The 16,599-nt window shown below is 50.4% G+C and overlaps 1 protein-coding gene across 2 annotated transcripts; it reads right to left on the reverse strand.

Moving 5' to 3' along the window:
• Positions 1-874: 874 nt before the first annotated feature.
• On the reverse strand, positions 875-15,350 carry keap1a (kelch-like ECH-associated protein 1a). 2 transcript variants are annotated; one of them, XM_035423073.1, is made up of 8 exons: positions 14,981-15,344; positions 10,122-11,059; positions 8,140-8,496; positions 7,699-7,952; positions 6,117-6,539; positions 3,533-3,738; positions 3,031-3,207; positions 875-1,648 (listed from the first exon to the last, which is right to left on the reverse strand). In XM_035423073.1, the coding sequence occupies exons 2-8, from the start codon at positions 10,341-10,343 to the stop codon at positions 1,455-1,457; spliced, it is 1,833 nt and encodes a 610-aa protein (XP_035278964.1). In that variant the 5' UTR covers positions 10,344-11,059; positions 14,981-15,344; the 3' UTR covers positions 875-1,454. The 2 variants fall into 2 exon arrangements, with proteins under 2 accessions (XP_035278964.1, XP_035278965.1); XM_035423074.1 differs by having other exon boundaries at positions 1,512-1,648; positions 3,031-3,154; positions 14,981-15,350.
• Positions 15,351-16,599: the final 1,249 nt, after the last annotated feature.

The raw sequence follows: 16,599 nt of genomic DNA on the forward strand, positions 1-16,599 counted from the left end.
GAAAACAATTGGGGCGTGGCAACGGAGAAATGATGACTCATTCCTGGCGTGCGATAAAAAAGAGAAACGCACACAAGGCTTAATCTGCGGTAAAACATTTCAGTCTCACACTTCCCTGTTGGGAGGGTGGGGCAGGGGTGGGGGGGGTGGTGCCATGGCGTGCACCAAAAGAGCTGGGGAATCTGACAAGACTGAAAAGAGGCTTTGCAGCAAAGAGTGAAAATCAGACAAATCTCCTGAAACTGTTCCTTGATTTCAGCGAGGGGCTCATCCATTGCGTTTTAAGCCGTCTTGCGCCATCTAGTGGCAATAAGTTTTAAAAAAAGTAAATAAAATCTGTGGTGGTGGTGGTGGTATTTGGAAACACAAATGCAACTGATAGTCACATGTTTTTTGCAGATAGGTGCTCTGGGGCAGTGGTGCACAACCTGTGGGTCACGGCCCAGAAGATAAGTGTCTATCGGGTCGCGAAATCATTATGAGTTACCCCGCATTTACACCAATCATGCCATTGCTGTGGTAACTCGAGCTGGAAGTCCCTGAGGGCGACCCACGTACTTCCTGCTTCACAGTGTAGTACAACGGGTAAAGGAGCTGGTCTTGTAAGCCAGAGTTCAACATCCGGGCAGGACTCTGCCGTTGTACCCTTGAGCAAGATACTTAAACCACGCATTGCTTCAGTAAACAACCAGCTGTGTAAATGGATGCAATGCAAGTGCTATACAAAAATGTTATGTGAGTCGCTCTGGATAAGGGCATCTGCTAAGTGCCTGTAATGTAATGTAAGGTCATAGGTCATAGGTCATAGGTCATTTACATGGTGTACTCCATCAGTTTTCTGTGTATGACGACACAAAAAGAGCGGGAACAGAGCTAAGAGCAGTACGTACAAGAAGGCATTTATTTCTGATTGCACGGATGGAAAAATCAAAAGGAAAAAAAATCATGTAAATTACACATCTGAATCGGCGAACCTCGTTTAAATTATACCTGTCCGACTTGTGCTTCAGTTCTTCAGTTCTGTCAGCAGTTCTGTCGTCTTATTTGCACACAGTCCAAAAAGGGGCATATTTCAAATGTCCCATCGTGTGAATTTCCTCAAAATGTTCTTCGTAGTTTTCTTAGCATTTGTGTCACACGCCACTGCAAACTGGGGCCACTGCTCGTGCCCCTCCCCCGTTTGGGAGAGCACAAACTGGCTCCTCCCCCCGACGAGCGAAGGTCCGTTCTGCTATTGGCTACTCTCGTCTCCGCTCGGAAACCGGTAACGCTCGGTAACGTGCGATCGAAAGCTCACGAACGAACCGATACCATCGTTTCATATTTATAAACGCGTACAAATGATCCAACCAGCCCCTCGGAAAAACCAACAGGCGTCACGGCGCAGGTCATCTCCGTAGCGACGGCGAGGTCTGTAACAACGCGCCTGCCTTCCGAAGGCGTGGGTTTGTCCCTCACGGGCCACCGTCCTCCTGCTCCTCGGGCTCCTCCTCCTCCTCGGGGGGCAGGCTGCCCGGGCAGGGCTCCATGGTGACGGCCACGCCCATGCCGCTGCGGCCCACGGGCATGGCGGTGCTGAAGGTCCACTCGTCCGCACGCGGGCAGTAGCACTCCACGCTGTCCAGGAAACCGTCCTGGTTAAAGCCCCCTGGAACAGAGAGGAGGAGTCAGGATCAGCCCCTCCCTCTCTGTTACACCCCTCCATCCCCACACCCCCACACCCCCACACAGCCCCCTGGAACAGAGAGGAGGAGTCAGGATCAGCCCCTCCCTCTCTGTTACACCCCTCCATCCCCACACCCCCCCACACCTCCACACCCCTCCACCCCCCCCTCACACCCCCATACCCCACACCCCACACAGCCCCCTGGAACAGAGAAGAGGAGTTAGGATCAGCCCCCTCCCTCTGTTACACCCCTCCACCCCCCCCCCACACACCCCTCACACCCCCACACCCCCCCCCACACACCCCCACACCTCACACAGCCCACACAGCCCCCTGGAACAGAGAGGAGGAGTCAGGATCAGCCCCCTCCCTCTCTGTTACACCCCTCCACCCCCCCCCCCCACACTCCCCACACCCCCACACCCCCCCCCACACACCCCCACACCCCCACACCCCACACCCCCACACAGCCCCCTGGAACAGAGAGGAGGAGTCAGGATCAGCCCCCTCCCTCTCTGTTACACCCCCACACCCCCCCCCCCCACACTCCCCACACCCCCACACAGCCCCCTGGAACAGAGAAGTCGGGATCAGCCCCCCCCCCCCATTAACCCCCCCCATCCCATTTTCCATCTCGAAGAATATACGATTTATATATAGTACATTAGTACATATGGCCAAAATTTCATTTTAAATGAACAAATGAAATGAGCCAGATAAATAAAGAAATACAGAGGACCGAAACCAGGGAATGTGACTGAATGGCCGTAATCAAACGTGCACTACGTGCTTGCCCTTTTATAACCTCTGTAGTTGCTCCATCCTTCCTCCAGGAAGTACACTTGTGAAATCCATTACTCATACCCCGCAGCGAAGTGCACTGATAAGACAGGAAGCTAAATTAGGATTTGCTTGTTTGTCTGGTTTCCGTTTCAATTTCAATTAATTGTGCTCGTCTCGTCGATGTCCACCTTCGTGCCACGTGAGGAGCGTGTCTAGGCAGGTACTGCACACGTTCAAAATTGCACACAGATGAATGTGACTGCATTAATGCGAACCAACAGCTGTTAAAGCCACGCCCCCAGCTTCCAGAGAACAGCCAGTCAGTGTTCCCCTGAATAAAGGGCACACTAGAAAGAACAAGGTAACTAAATAAAGAACTACTGAAACAAAAACCAAATGAAAAATATTCTTCATATTCTTCATTTAAACCAAGGCTACTGTATTGAACAACTAAACACAATCAGATTTTTTTTTAAAAAAAGTAAAATTCCAATTGGAATTCACAGCTTGTAGTTTGTGCACTGACAATGAACTGGACTACAAATATCAGGAAAAAAACTACAACTCCCAGAGTCACTCACCCAGTGCATAGATCTTGCCCTGATAGACCGTGACACCGTGGGCGCTCCTGCAGTGCTTCATGGAGGCCACGGGCTCCCAGACGTCCCGGGCGATGCTGTAGCGCTCCACCGTGCAGAGCTGCGCCTGGCCGTCGTACCCGCCCACCGCGTACAGATGGCCGTCCAGGCATACCAAACCTGGGGGGGGGGGGGGGGGGGGGGGAGGGGAGAGAGGGGGAGAAGGGGGAGAGGGAGAGGGGAGAGAGAGAGAGAGGGAGGGGGAGAGAGAGTGGGGGGAGGGAGAGAGAAAGAGAGAGAGATGGGGACACAAATGAGGTCGGCCATACCTTCGACAATTATGTTAGGGAATGCATGTGTGTGTGTCTGCGTGCGCCCGGATACACAAGCGTGTCTGCAGCATGCGCTTGCGTGCGTATGTGTGTGGGTTGCACGCGCGCGCGTGTGTGTGTGCGTGTGCGTGTGTATGTGTGTGTGTGTGCACGTGCGTGTGTGCGGCCCTCACCCAGCCCGCTGCGGACCGAGCCCATGGGGGCGATGGGCTGCCAGCTGTTGGTTTCGGGGTGGTACCGCTCGGCTGTCCTCCAGCGGGTCGCCCCGTCGTACCCGCCGGCCACGTAGAGCGCGCCGCCGCAGGACGCCACGCCCGCCCCCAGCCTCGCCACCGACATGGGCGACACGAATGCCCACTGGTTGGTCTCCGGGTCGTACCTGAACGGGAGAGCGGCGGAAAGCGCGATCTTCGTCACCTTCGTCACCACTTGCACTGCCACTGTCGTCATCAACATCATCCTCATCATCACTACCGTCATCATCATCATCACATTCGCCATTGTCTGGGTACAGATGCTGGGACTAGATGAGAGATCTGGAGCTCCAGTCTGGGAGGGTCCTAACGTCCGCTGTTTCTTTTTGGAGCGTTTCAGTAGTTAAGTGCTTATTTTAAGTCACTGATTGGCTAAATAGTTCACACACACACGCACGGACACGCACGCACACATACGCACGCACGCACACACACACACACACATGCACGCACGCACACACACACACACACAAAAGGCCTAAACCGATGGCCGATGTTTGACTGAAAATACACAAAAACATTCAGGCAGAGTCCTCATCTCTCTGCAAGTGGAATTAGACATTACTGGCACAGATGTACAGGAGGAAGGTCCTCCAGGCTATTTCCCAGAATCCTGTGCAGCTGCAAAGCCATACTCAGATCTGCTGTCTCACCCAGCCCAAACCTCATCTCTGTAGTGTAAAACCAGCAGGTTCTCACAACAGTTAAACCACCATTCATTCACAAAAATATGCAAAAAGGTTTCCCAGTATTGATAAAGTGGAATATATATATATATTGCTGTGAAATATAATTCATGTAGTTTCCAAAAATTCTGCATAATTACAGTATATTGCAGAATATTCCTGCAAGGGGTGGGTCAGCAAAAATGTTTTCAGTTCATTTTCATTTGTCGTTTGTCACGTGACTTATGTGTACAACAGCCGTGTCACAATGATAAGCAAAACCCAGACGGAAATATGCAGCCGGGTCAGCCCCAAAAGACTCCCACGCCAGGTATGCAGGTTATGAAGCCGTACCTGCCCTGGGGGGGGGGGGGGGGGGGGGGGGGGGTTGGCAAGTTAGGCCTCAGCTGCCTGAGATCTACAACAAACTGACAACACTGACGAGTGAGTCGAGCCAAAGCACTTGTGGTTCCGATGACAGATCTCATGTGCTTTTGTCAGCAAGATATCCACCCACCCACACACCCACACACACACACACACACACACACAGGCACACACACAGGCACACACACACACAACTTGCTGCTGAGGCGTCCGTTGCTAACGCCGCGCACGTCTCCACCCTGCAGCTACGCGGAGGTGAAACCGGTACTGCGGGGCCTCGAGAACGCCTGCGTTTCGTTTCTGCGTACGGCAACCCCTGCAGCCGAACGCGTGGGAGAGAGCGGGCGGAGCCCAACTGACGGAGAGTTTTACTCGCGATGTACCGGCTGCCACAACGAGAAAAAAAAAAAAAAAGTTTTGCTGCTGTTGTGACGACAGGCTAACATGAACGATGTAGCCTTAGCTAAAACATGTGTGAGCATCCAGCACTGTTCAGAATGAATCTATGAATGAAATGCATAACCAAGTGCTGGTACTGTACCCCCACCCCCTCCCCCCCCACCCCTCCCACCCCCCACGCTCAGCTACACAGACTCGCCTGCTTGGCACATTTCGCTCATTCACACGAGGAGACCTTGGCCTAATTCCACTGAACAGCCACGGAACTTTACCCCCACACAGCCTGTGAGGCGTGAAAGCCCTCTGTGATGTCACAAAGCCATTAGCGACAACGATATCACAGAGATTACAGCAAATTGACCCGGAGAGTGCACATAATGGCTTCCCGTTTCATTGTTTCTTAACCCTTTAAGGTGTAAGATCACAAATATGTGATTGGAGTGTTCTTAACTGAACATTCTGTAGTGCTGATGTAACAATGACTACTGGTAACTGAAAGCAGTGCAGTTCCACAACACTGACTTACAATTTTTGAAAAGAAACATTCCAAAAATACATACTTTTCTAAGGGTTAAGGACTTTGATTAGTTACAGGAGTTTCCGGTCCTGAATTTACTTAATATGACAAGCGCAAAATTTGGAATGTTTCGACTTTAAGAGAAAGGGGCTGGTTTCTTCCTGCATCAAGAATACACAGTCGACCACCTGGTTGGTCCAACAAAGTACTGTCTGTACCTTCTACCTTCCTTCAGAAGCAAGAGAGGAATACTAACAGAATGAAGAGTTATGCCCCTGACAGGTCAAGATATTTATTAATTCATTTAGTCGGGAACAACGCAAATTAACATCGCTGCACGTTTAAAAACAAGAAACAGACGAGCCGCATCCAAGGCTTACGGCCAAGGCCAAAATCCCCTGTCCCCAGTCAGGCTCTGGTTCGAAAAACAAATCCATATTTGCACAGAATATAAAAAAAAAAATAAAAAAAAACTGTAGTTGTGAGACGGCGGGATTTTTCCCGCTACGACGTCGCGCGCGCGCGCGGAACTCACCGCTCCACGGTGCTGTGGTGGGCGGAGCCGTGGGCGCCCCCCGCGGCGTAGATGCTGCCGTCGACGGCGGCCACGCCCACGCGGTTGCGCGGCACCCCGAGCGGCGCCAGCCGCGCCCACCGGTTGGTCATGGGGTTGTAGCAGCACAGGGCGCCCGACTCGCAGTTGTCGCGCGTGGACAGGTTGCGGCCGCCCACCGTGTAGAAGAGGCTGAACAGGACGCAGGCGCCCAGGCCGCTGCAGGGCGCCGCCATGTCGGCCAGCCGCAGCCACGCCCCCTTCCGCGGGTCGAAGGCCTCCATGGACGGCACCGACCGCTCCTTGTACCCGCCCGCCACGTAGATCAGCTGGTTCCCGCGCTGAGGCGCCATTGGAAGGGGCTTCCGGAGAGACATGTCCTGGAAGATCTTGGACAGGAAGTCCCTGCGGGAGGATTTGGAAAAATATTTTGTGCTTCACACACACACAAAACATTTTTTTACAATTGTTTTAGGTCCGTGCACCATTTCTCAATTAAACTACAACTCCCAGAGTGCCCTGGGGCCACGGCCTCCACCTCCCCAGGCCTCTTCGCTTCGCCTGCAAGCGAGCGTCGGACGGACTGGCTAACGGGACTGATGGACCGACAGCCGATTTCTTTCACCGCTGGAACTATCCAGACACAGTTTGGGTTTTGGCTTCTCGGTTCTGTTTCAATGCCCAGGAACCCACACTCACAGTAACTAGGCCTCAGCTTACATCACGTGTGAGTCTACAACGTGATCAATTAAAAACGGTACCCACTTCATTAAAGGATGATTTGCTAAACAGCACATTACAGAAAATGAAAGCGTTTGTGTAGCTGCCTGAAAACACAGATCCTGGGATGAGAATATGGGATGTGTATATTCTTCATGCTCAGTGATTTGTGACATAATCCAGTTCATTAGGGTAAATCATCCATAAATAATAATGTTATTGTTATTAATTATGAGCAATTAGCTGCTCATTACATTTCAGGGGTTGCAGTTGTTGTTGAATGAAAAGCAGCAGGCGGGGTTGGGGGGTCATCCTGCTTTACTGCTGTACTTCAGGTGAGCGTACCAGCAGGAGTCTCAGGTGAGCCTCAGGTGAGCGTACCAGCAGGAGTCTCAGGTGAGCCTCAGGTAAGCATACCTGCAGGAGTCTCAGGTGAGTCTCAGGTGAGCGTACCAGCAGGAGTCTCAGGTGAGCCTCAGGTGAGCATACCTGCAGGAGTCTCAGGTGAGCGTACCTGCAGGAGTCTCAGGTGAGTCTCAGGTGAGCATACCTGCAGGAGTCTCAGGTGAGCGTACCAGCAGGAGTCTCAGGTGAGCCTCAGGTAAGCATACCTGCAGGAGTCTCAGGTGAGTCTCAGGTGAGCGTACCAGCAGGAGTCTCAGGTGAGCGTACCTGCAGGAGTCTCAGGTGAGTCTCAGGTGAGCGTACCTGCAGGAGTCTCAGGTGAGCGTACCAGCAGGAGTCTCAGGTGAGCGTACCAGCAGGAGTCTCAGGTGAGCATACCTGCAGGAGTCTCAGGTGAGTCTCAGGTGAGCGTACCTGCAGGAGTCTCAGGTGAGCGTACCTGCAGGAGTTGGCCTTGCTGAGGATGGGACAGGACTGCAGCTGCCTCTTGAGGAACTTGGCGGGCAGGGCGTAGATGTGCACGGCGTTGAGCAGGGCGTGGAAGTACTGGGCGCGGCCCTCCACGTCCCAGCCCACCCACTCGCTGCAGGCCTTGTACACCTCCGACTCGCACAGCACCTTCAGGCTGTCCTGGCTGATCAGCTCCAGCAGCTGGCAGTGAGACAGGCAGAAGAACTCCTCCTGCTTCGTCACCTGGACGGGGGGGGAAGGGGGAAGGAGGGAGGGAGGGGGGGGGGAGAGGTGGATCACGAGAGCAAGGAAAAAACACACACACAAAATTTTTTTTTACAATTGTTTTAGGTCCGTGCACCATTTCTCAATTGAACTACAACTCCCAGAGTGCCCTGGGGCACAGCCTCCACCTCCCCAGGCCTCTCACCTCGCTGAAGTGCGTGTTGATGTACTCGCGGCCGCGCAGGTGCAGCTCGCTGCAGCCCACGTCCTCGGCGAATCGGGTGATGCCGATGACGTTGGCCGGCTCCAGGCTCTTGGACAGGAAGTCGCAGCAGGCCTTGGCCACGCCCTCCACCTGGTAGCGCATGGCGGCCAGCAGCACGTGCAGGACGCACTTCTCGCCCACCGTCACGCGCGAGGTGTAGGCGAAGTCGATCAGGCGCCCCACCACCTGCGGGCACACGTCCCGCAGGGTCACCTCCGTGGCGTGGCACTCCCGGAAGTTGTGGGTGAACATGGCTTTGAAGTACGGGCTGCAGGCCGCCAGCACCACCTTATGCACCTGGAGAGACACGGGGCACAGCGGGACCTTCAGACGACCTTTAACCCCTGACACAGGAGCACCAAGCTCTTACCATAAAAACAGGGCTCCCCTATCTTATCCAGAAAGGGGCCGGTGCAGGTTTCTGTTTTAGCCCAGCACCAAGACACCTGATTCCACTAATTAACTAAACCATGGTGTTCAATCAAGACCTTGATTAGTAGAATCAGGTGTCTTAGAGTTGGGCTAAAACAAAAACCTGCATCCTGCACAACGAACCTTTGGACACCCCTAAGTTAACCAGATGCACAGGCATCCGCTGCAGTGACTGCACAGCACAGATGGTAGCGGCTGGTTGCATGGTTGCTGGTTCCATGGTTGCAGGCAGCACAGTTGCAGATTGCATGATTGCAGGTTGCATGGTTGCAGGCAGCACAGCTGCAGATTGCATGATTACAGGTTGCATGGTTGCTGGTTCCACGGTTGCAGATTGCATGATTGCTGGTTGCATGGTTGCTGGATACGCATGTGCAAATATGCAGGACTGCGTTCTGGTGAATTGGAACAGCTCATAAATGCCATTGCTCCTCTCAAATGACAGAATAAGGAAGTTTTTAAAATTTTGACAAATGCAACAAACGACCAAACAAGAACCAGAGAAAGCGTTTGTTTGGATGTGTTAATCCTTTAGGAGTCTTATTTGGAATCTCGGGAGGAGAACGGACTGCTCGTTCTCAGTACGTTGAACTAAAACCTCTTGTTCTTGGGTACCTTTCAAAAACACTTACCGATTTGTTCCGCAGGATCAGACATGCATGGTAAATGATTCATTCTGAATTAAACTGCTTATATATTTATTTTTATTTTTTTTCCCACTAAGAATTGCCCGAGGACCTTTCTAAGTCACGCAAAGAATAGTCCGTTCTTTGCAGATCTTCTCCTAAGTTTTCACGAATCCCATCATTTGCCCTTATTATCCTTTTTTTATTCCTAATTATTTTTAATTTAAAAGTTTAATTTTAAATTTGGCCTCTCTGAATACTGCTATCTCAGCCGTTCCGCTGGCTGTGGTCGAGGTCCTGGACTCTTCTGACAGACTCCTCCATGAGCCAGTGACCATTTCACAGCTAGCGTCTATTGGAAGGCCACCGTACTGGTAAGTGGCTGCATCCATATAAGCGCGTCTTCCAAGCAACTACTGCGCGAAGCGCTTTGCAGTGAATGCCAGCCTGCCAGCCATGCAAGGCGCCAACCGGCTTGGGCGTCCCGTTCAGGGACGCTCTGACACGCCCAAAAAATGTCCTGGGACGCACACAACAAACCAACAACACTCTGGTTGCCAGGCAACCGCTCCTTCCTCCACCTGAGCGAACGCCGTCGCTGTACCTGGCATTAAGGACAACTGGTCACCCGTGTGGCTCAAGGAGGATGGTGGGGGCAAGGAGGACAAAATGTGTTCAATCTCGGGGGGGGGGGTACAAGGGGTACTTGGGGTCCCCATTTCGTGGTCATATTTGGCCAAAGACACAGTCGGATACCTGTCCTGTCCCGCGAACGCCTTTTCACGAACCAACGAGCCCAACGAGCCCTCCCCGGGGTGCGGGGTGCGGGGTGTGTGTGTGGGGAGGAGGGGGGGGGTTCCTCACCTTGAAGTCGACGGAGGCGTCCTTGTAGGTGACGTGCAGCACCAGGTCGCACAGCGTCTCGCTCTGCCGCAGCTCGTCCATCACCTGCAGCGCCCTGGAGGGGTGGCCCTCGATGGTGTAGTCCAGGTACCCCAGCCCTTTCGACGACGGGACGGCGATGGCGGGGAAGTCCTCGTCCTTCACGGGCCTCCTCTTCTTTGGACATAGCATTCTCTCCGACATGCGCGGGCCTATTTATTTATTTATTTTTCTTTTTAGTGAATGGTTCGGGTGGAGATTAGGAAGTCTGGAGACCTGGGGGAGGTTCCAGAGGGCCGAGCCAGTGATTTGGTTTGGAGACCTTGGGGGGTTTCGGGGGGGGGGGAGACAGTGGATCTTATACCCAGCCTCGGGTCATGAAGAGAAACAGGCAGAACTGAGTGTTCAGCAGACCAATACGGCACGAGTCCGACTTGCACCCAGGAGACATCGTTCACAAAAAAAAAAAAAACATTTAAATAAAAAAAAATAAAAAAAACAATTGTTTTTTTTAGGGAGATATAGATTATAGAGAAAACAAAAACAAGCAGTCAAAAATAAAATTAAAAGCAAATACAAATAAATGTATAAATAACTGACGAGTCAGATCTCAGTTTCGGAATCCAGATGAGGGCAGCTGCTCGCTTCTCTCCCACTCCGTTTCCCGGGCCGCGGGCGTGAAGAGGACCTGGAGCTCCACGCGTCCTGGACCTCCTGGATCTCCCGCTTAGACCCACCGGGCGAGACTGGAACCCGCAGCCATCGTCCGAGCTCGCGCTGGTCCAGATCTCGTCAGCTGCGCGTACGAGGCCTGCCGCACGGGGCCTGGGGTCAGTCACTCGAACCCGGGCTCACGGGAAGTGAGTCGCCATGGTAACGCACGGTGACGACCGCGCCAAGGGGACCAGGCCTTAAAACATCTGAAAAAAAATAAAAAATTAAAAACAAAAATACATAAATAAAAACAAGATGTTCAAATAGGCAAAAAAAAAAATAAAAAACTGAACTCAATCTCTTTGCTGTCAGTGTTAACTAGTTTTCATTTCTAACACTGTTTAACGCAACAGCATAATCTACTCGTACGGTAAATACCAAATTTTAAACGCAAATTAAACCCTTCAATCCCCTTTCATTTCTCGAGGGAAAGAAAGCAGATGAACAGGTCATACAGTACACCTGCACCTGCATCTCTTAAAATATATATTTTTAAGATCAATGCCCCACCTGGGAATCAAACCTGCAACCTGTGTCCAAGTAAAGACTATGCTACACCAAATAAGTTCATCAGCTGTGGGCGAGGTTAAAGCATCAGACAGACAGACACACACACACACACACACACACGAGTTACCACGGGGGCTGAGAGCGTAACAGCTTCAAAGCGCTACAGATTACCCATAATCCTCAGAGTCAGAGGGGCAGCTTTGCTCCCAGCTGTGTCAGAGAAATGGCACCGCCAAGCCGCCGCCGCGGCATATCAGCTGCTAGCAGGACTGTAGCCACTCGCGGCTACGAAACCGGCCAACGCACGTCCCCAAAAAAAAAACAAAAAAAAACTTTCTAGAAGGGCCCGTGACGTACGTTTGGCAGTTGCAAGATCAGCAGAGAGAACTGCATGGATCACAAATCTGGTTTCACTTCCCCATTTCTGCCGGAATGCACACAGGAAGTCTACGAGGAGGGGAGGGGGGAGATTTGGGCTGATGGAGGCGGGGCTTAATGGGTGACACATCCTGAATAAGGTGCTGGCTCGGTGCCCTTGTAGCTGTATCCTAACTGGGCCCGTGCGAACAGCAGGAGAGAGTCGGTTGGCAGAATTGTCCCCGTTTCGTCATGAATGAGCACCCCCTCTGGTGGAACGGGTTCCTGCAGTCTGCAAGCTGCACATGAGGAGTCCTCAGAAGCCGACAGCAAAACTACTGCCAAAATCTTCCACGACAGTTTCTCACTTAAAACGGTTCACGGTTGAGCTGCGTCTATCATTACATTCACGCAATACTTTTTTTTTGTTGCTATACTCAAAGTTCCAGCTAGTTATAGACGCGGAGAAAGGCTGAATTCGTTCCACAGCACACGCTGGGGAGAAGGAATCCCACTGCCCCGGCGGGGGAGTGCGTGGTCACAAGACGCTGAGCCACGGCCTCCTGCGACCGGCGCGGGCTGAAGGCTGGCGACAGCATAAAGGCCGATTGTGCAGGGCGAACCCGTAAGCCGCTAATCTGGAATTTAACCCTTTGAAAAGGAAGGTCCTTTTTTTTTTCCTGGAAGGTCTTTTTCAAAGGCAGCGTTCTAGAACTTTCGCTGCTCTCCGTCACCAGCAGCGATTGTTACATCAGCATTAGAATGTTCAGATAGGAACACTCCAATCGCATATTTGTGACCTCACACTTCGACGGGTTAACGGAAGGAGAAGGGGGGGGGGGGGGCGAAGCTGAAGCTCTGCATCGCCCCCTCTTCCTCAAAATCTAAAGGAAAGGGAGAACTGAGGAGAAAGGGGGGGGGCGGACGCTTAAGTATTTGCTTGACTTTTTTTCCTTTCCGTTGCACAGCTGAGCAGGTGTAGCGGTTGTCTCACTGTGCTGAATGACCTTTAACCTTCCACACATGAATGCAATCATGCACATACATACACACACACGCGCGCGCGTGCACGCATGCACACACGCACACACAGGAGCACACGCGCACACACACACACACAGGAGCACACACACACACTACCCACACACACACATATACAGGGTCTACCAGGACCGGACCACACGTCCTCCATCAGTTGGCCGTGAAGAAAGTTCCAGAAACTGCGCCGATAAGACAGGCCAAAACAAGCTTAAGTTTTAAATGCTGTAGGCCACAACAGCAGCATACACTGACAGATCATTCGCCAAAAAGAGTCATCTGTTTACACTCTGACAGCAAGCTGGTTTAACACAGGGGAACTAATTAACCAATCACGGTCTTCAATCAGGTGTCGTAGAGCTGGGCTTAAACAAAAAGCTGCACCCACTTTTTCAGACTGCACACCTGGTTTAGCGCTACAGACTCCACAGGTAAAGCAGCCCTCGACGGCTAAACTTTCTGCCTGAACAAGAACTTCCGAGTCATGAGTCACCAGATGCACCGACGATGACTTCCCAGTACTAGATTCATCCAGTGGCAGTGTCTTCGGAATACTTGTCAGAGCAGCGACAACACACACACCTGGCTGAGGATCATCATTGGATGCGCTGCAGGGAGTTGTAGTTCAAGAATGCGCTGCTGGGAGTTGTAGTTCAAGAGTTGCAAAACTCATAAATAACACAATTTTGTGCCACTGGGAGTGGTAGTTTGGGAGTTGCCAAAAGTCATAATACAATTTTGTGCACCTGTAGCACAGTACACACACACACACACAATGAGGAAATGTTGGCCAGGGACCAGCAAGGATACTTCAACCTTAAACGGAAAGCAGTGACTTCCTGTTGTCCTGCATATTACATTACGACGTTTAGCAGACAGCCCTATCCATTGTAGCTTGCACACAGAGCATAATTTAACACACAATCCATTTATACCCTTTGATATTTTCACAGAAGCGTTTTGAGTTAAGTACCTCGCTCAAGACTACAAACGGCAATTCCCCGTCTGGGAATACAGCCTTCCTACTTGTGAATTACAAGCCCATCTGTGGACCGTTTTGTGACGAACCCACGTGGTTAACGAGGGGGCTGTATTAGATCGGTCGAGAACAGGTCACGACAGTAAACAACCCCCTCGGCTTAAAAAAAAAAAATATATATATATATAAAATATATATATATTTACTACTAAAGCACACAGCAGGTCTTAACATGGACTCCTTTAAGACGGATTCTTGGACACGATACACGTTGATGTTTTGCTCCAAAGGCATGTCTGACTAGAGTGCATTCGGGGTGCGTTTGAATACACAGACATTCAAGGCATAGTCCTGACATTAATAATATTGAGCATCAACAATATTGATACGACGGGAGTGATCCTTCGCGTAGTGTGCCTTGCACTCGGTGACAGAATATTCATTACAGCTTGCAAATAGTCTCTGCAAAAAAAGACTTCGCAAAGTGATCTGATGCAGAACCGCTATGGACAAGTCTATATTTCCCATTCTATCATAAATCACCGAGGCAAAGTACGTATTTTGGGCCCGATGGAAAACAACGTGACAGATTAAAAGTCGCTCTGAATAGGAGCGTCTTGCTGGATGCACAACTGAAGAATGTATTGTTGCACAGCGCGTGCAAGTGAAACTGTTCAAACCCGTACGACTGGTCGCACGCTCCGGCTTTTCTAGGACTAAAACTAACGTCAAATTCTGAGGCAGAACTGTTACCAAAAATGTTAAGTCTCGTTCAAAAGGTGGAACGATTTACTTCTAACCGTAAGAGCGAATTGAACCCGTAACCTATATAGCCTACACGTTAACCGAAACACAATTTTTATTCCATGACCAAACACATTCGCCAACTCCAATTCATTGACATTAAAGACATTAAAAATGATTTAGTTAGTAAAAACGTCAGTTGAAAACGTGTAACGCAGGGTATAATAACTGATTCTGTGTAAAGCTGCACCGTCCAATGCCTTAAATCATATATCTGCGTGATCACAATTTTAACCTGGCTGTGCAAATATTGCCACAGCGCTTCTAGTCCATTTTCCAGATTCATAAGAGCTCACACTTTTCACTTCCTCTCAACGGAAACGCGTTCACGTTTGGCACTGAATGCAGCTAACCCACCGTGACAATGAGCCATAGTGGCAGCTACATTTCCGACGAAAAAAATAAAGTTTTTCAGACGGAGCTCTCAGCTGTTACTCACCTGAAACAGGAACTTAAGGCGCGATAATTCCACCGCGAATTTGACTTCTAAGAACGCGCTAGATCAACAATATGAGAGCTACGAGAAGTGGTAGCGATGCTATCAAGGCTACTTGCGAGCGATCGTTCAAAACGTGCTGTGTGAATAACACAGCTGGCATCGCAGTTTCGTCCCAACCGCACTGTTTCCCGGGAGTTCAAAGTTCTGCGACGAATCACTTTTTTTTTTTCAGGCCTCGGTCTCGTGTCACAGACCCGAGTTCCCTAGCTGCGCGCGCGCACAAAACTCACCGGGCACATTCGGTGCTCGGGGCGAATGGGCATTGCGCCCGAATGCTTAAACTGCACTATGTCAACATCAGCATGACTAGGCAACTTCATATTCTTTCGAAGCGTGTGTACTGAAGGGGGAGGGGGGAGGGGGGGGGGGGGGGGGGGGGGGGGGGGGGGGGGGGGGGTGTAAAAGCCCCAAACTGAACAAATAAACACGGTAAGAACCGAAAGTAAACCCTGGTGTCGCGCGGGTGCTATTACCTTCAGCCCGTAGGCGGGAGACAAATTGTTTCCAAATTAGACGTCAGCGGATTAGCCAATTGTTGACATTCTGTCTGAATGCAATTGACCATTCAGACATACATTCACCTGGTATGGGGAAGGATGAATTGTGCCGACGTAATGGTTATGTGAACGGGACGGCAACATATTTCCGTGGTGTTGTCTGCGTAGGATGAAAATTAATTATCCTTGTATAAAGTATTGCGCCACGTGTGACGAAGAACTACTGAATTCAAATCCGATTTATTTGTATATTATTTGTTTATGTTTTTACACAAAAATATGCGATGTGATATATTTGGCAAGACCGAGTCTGAACCCACCCCCCCCCCCCCCCCCCCCCCCCCCCCAAAAAAATAAAAAATAAAAAATCCATAAAAATTAAATTAAATTAAATTCCAGCAACTTAAATACATAAAATCTTCAATGGGAAGAAAGGACTGTGGACATGGATATTTTGTTAAATTCACGAGACGTCTTCGGGTCATGGGTCGTGTCAGTAACAACATGGGGCCCAGAAATGTGTGGTCCAAAACCTCAATTCGTACTCATCAATTTAGTCGGTATTTGAAAGACAGTGTGTACTTATGAGCTAGAGGTGGATTCTATATGTCTGTTTTTTCTTCTTTTAACATACCCACTGCCATTTTGTCGTTGACATTTCTACCTTGTCGTGGCTCTTTTGCTGCTGAATAAAATAACCCAGGATAAATAGAAATGGCCTGTTGTTATTTAAATCCTGTTTATATGGAGTAATTTACAAAAAAAAACACAAGTTATGTTGTAGCCTAGTTATGCGTCTGAGAAATGGGCAAACTTGTGTCCCGACTGACTTATTCAATAATACACATTTCTGGGCACAATTGGCCCTCTTCATATCTTTCATTTCCAGCAACAAATAAAAAAACAAAAAAAAAAAAAACAAGTGAATAACAATCATTTTGGAGCAGTCATCGCCTATCGCGTTTACTCTGATAAGGCATAGGTGACACTCTGCTCGAGTTTGGGGCGAATACATTTGTTTTCATCGGAGAACCGTGACGCCGCGCGTAAAATTTGGAACGT

This window comes from Anguilla anguilla, chromosome 6, assembly GCF_013347855.1.
Source record: "Anguilla anguilla isolate fAngAng1 chromosome 6, fAngAng1.pri, whole genome shotgun sequence".
Taxonomy (NCBI): Eukaryota; Metazoa; Chordata; class Actinopteri; order Anguilliformes; family Anguillidae; genus Anguilla; species Anguilla anguilla.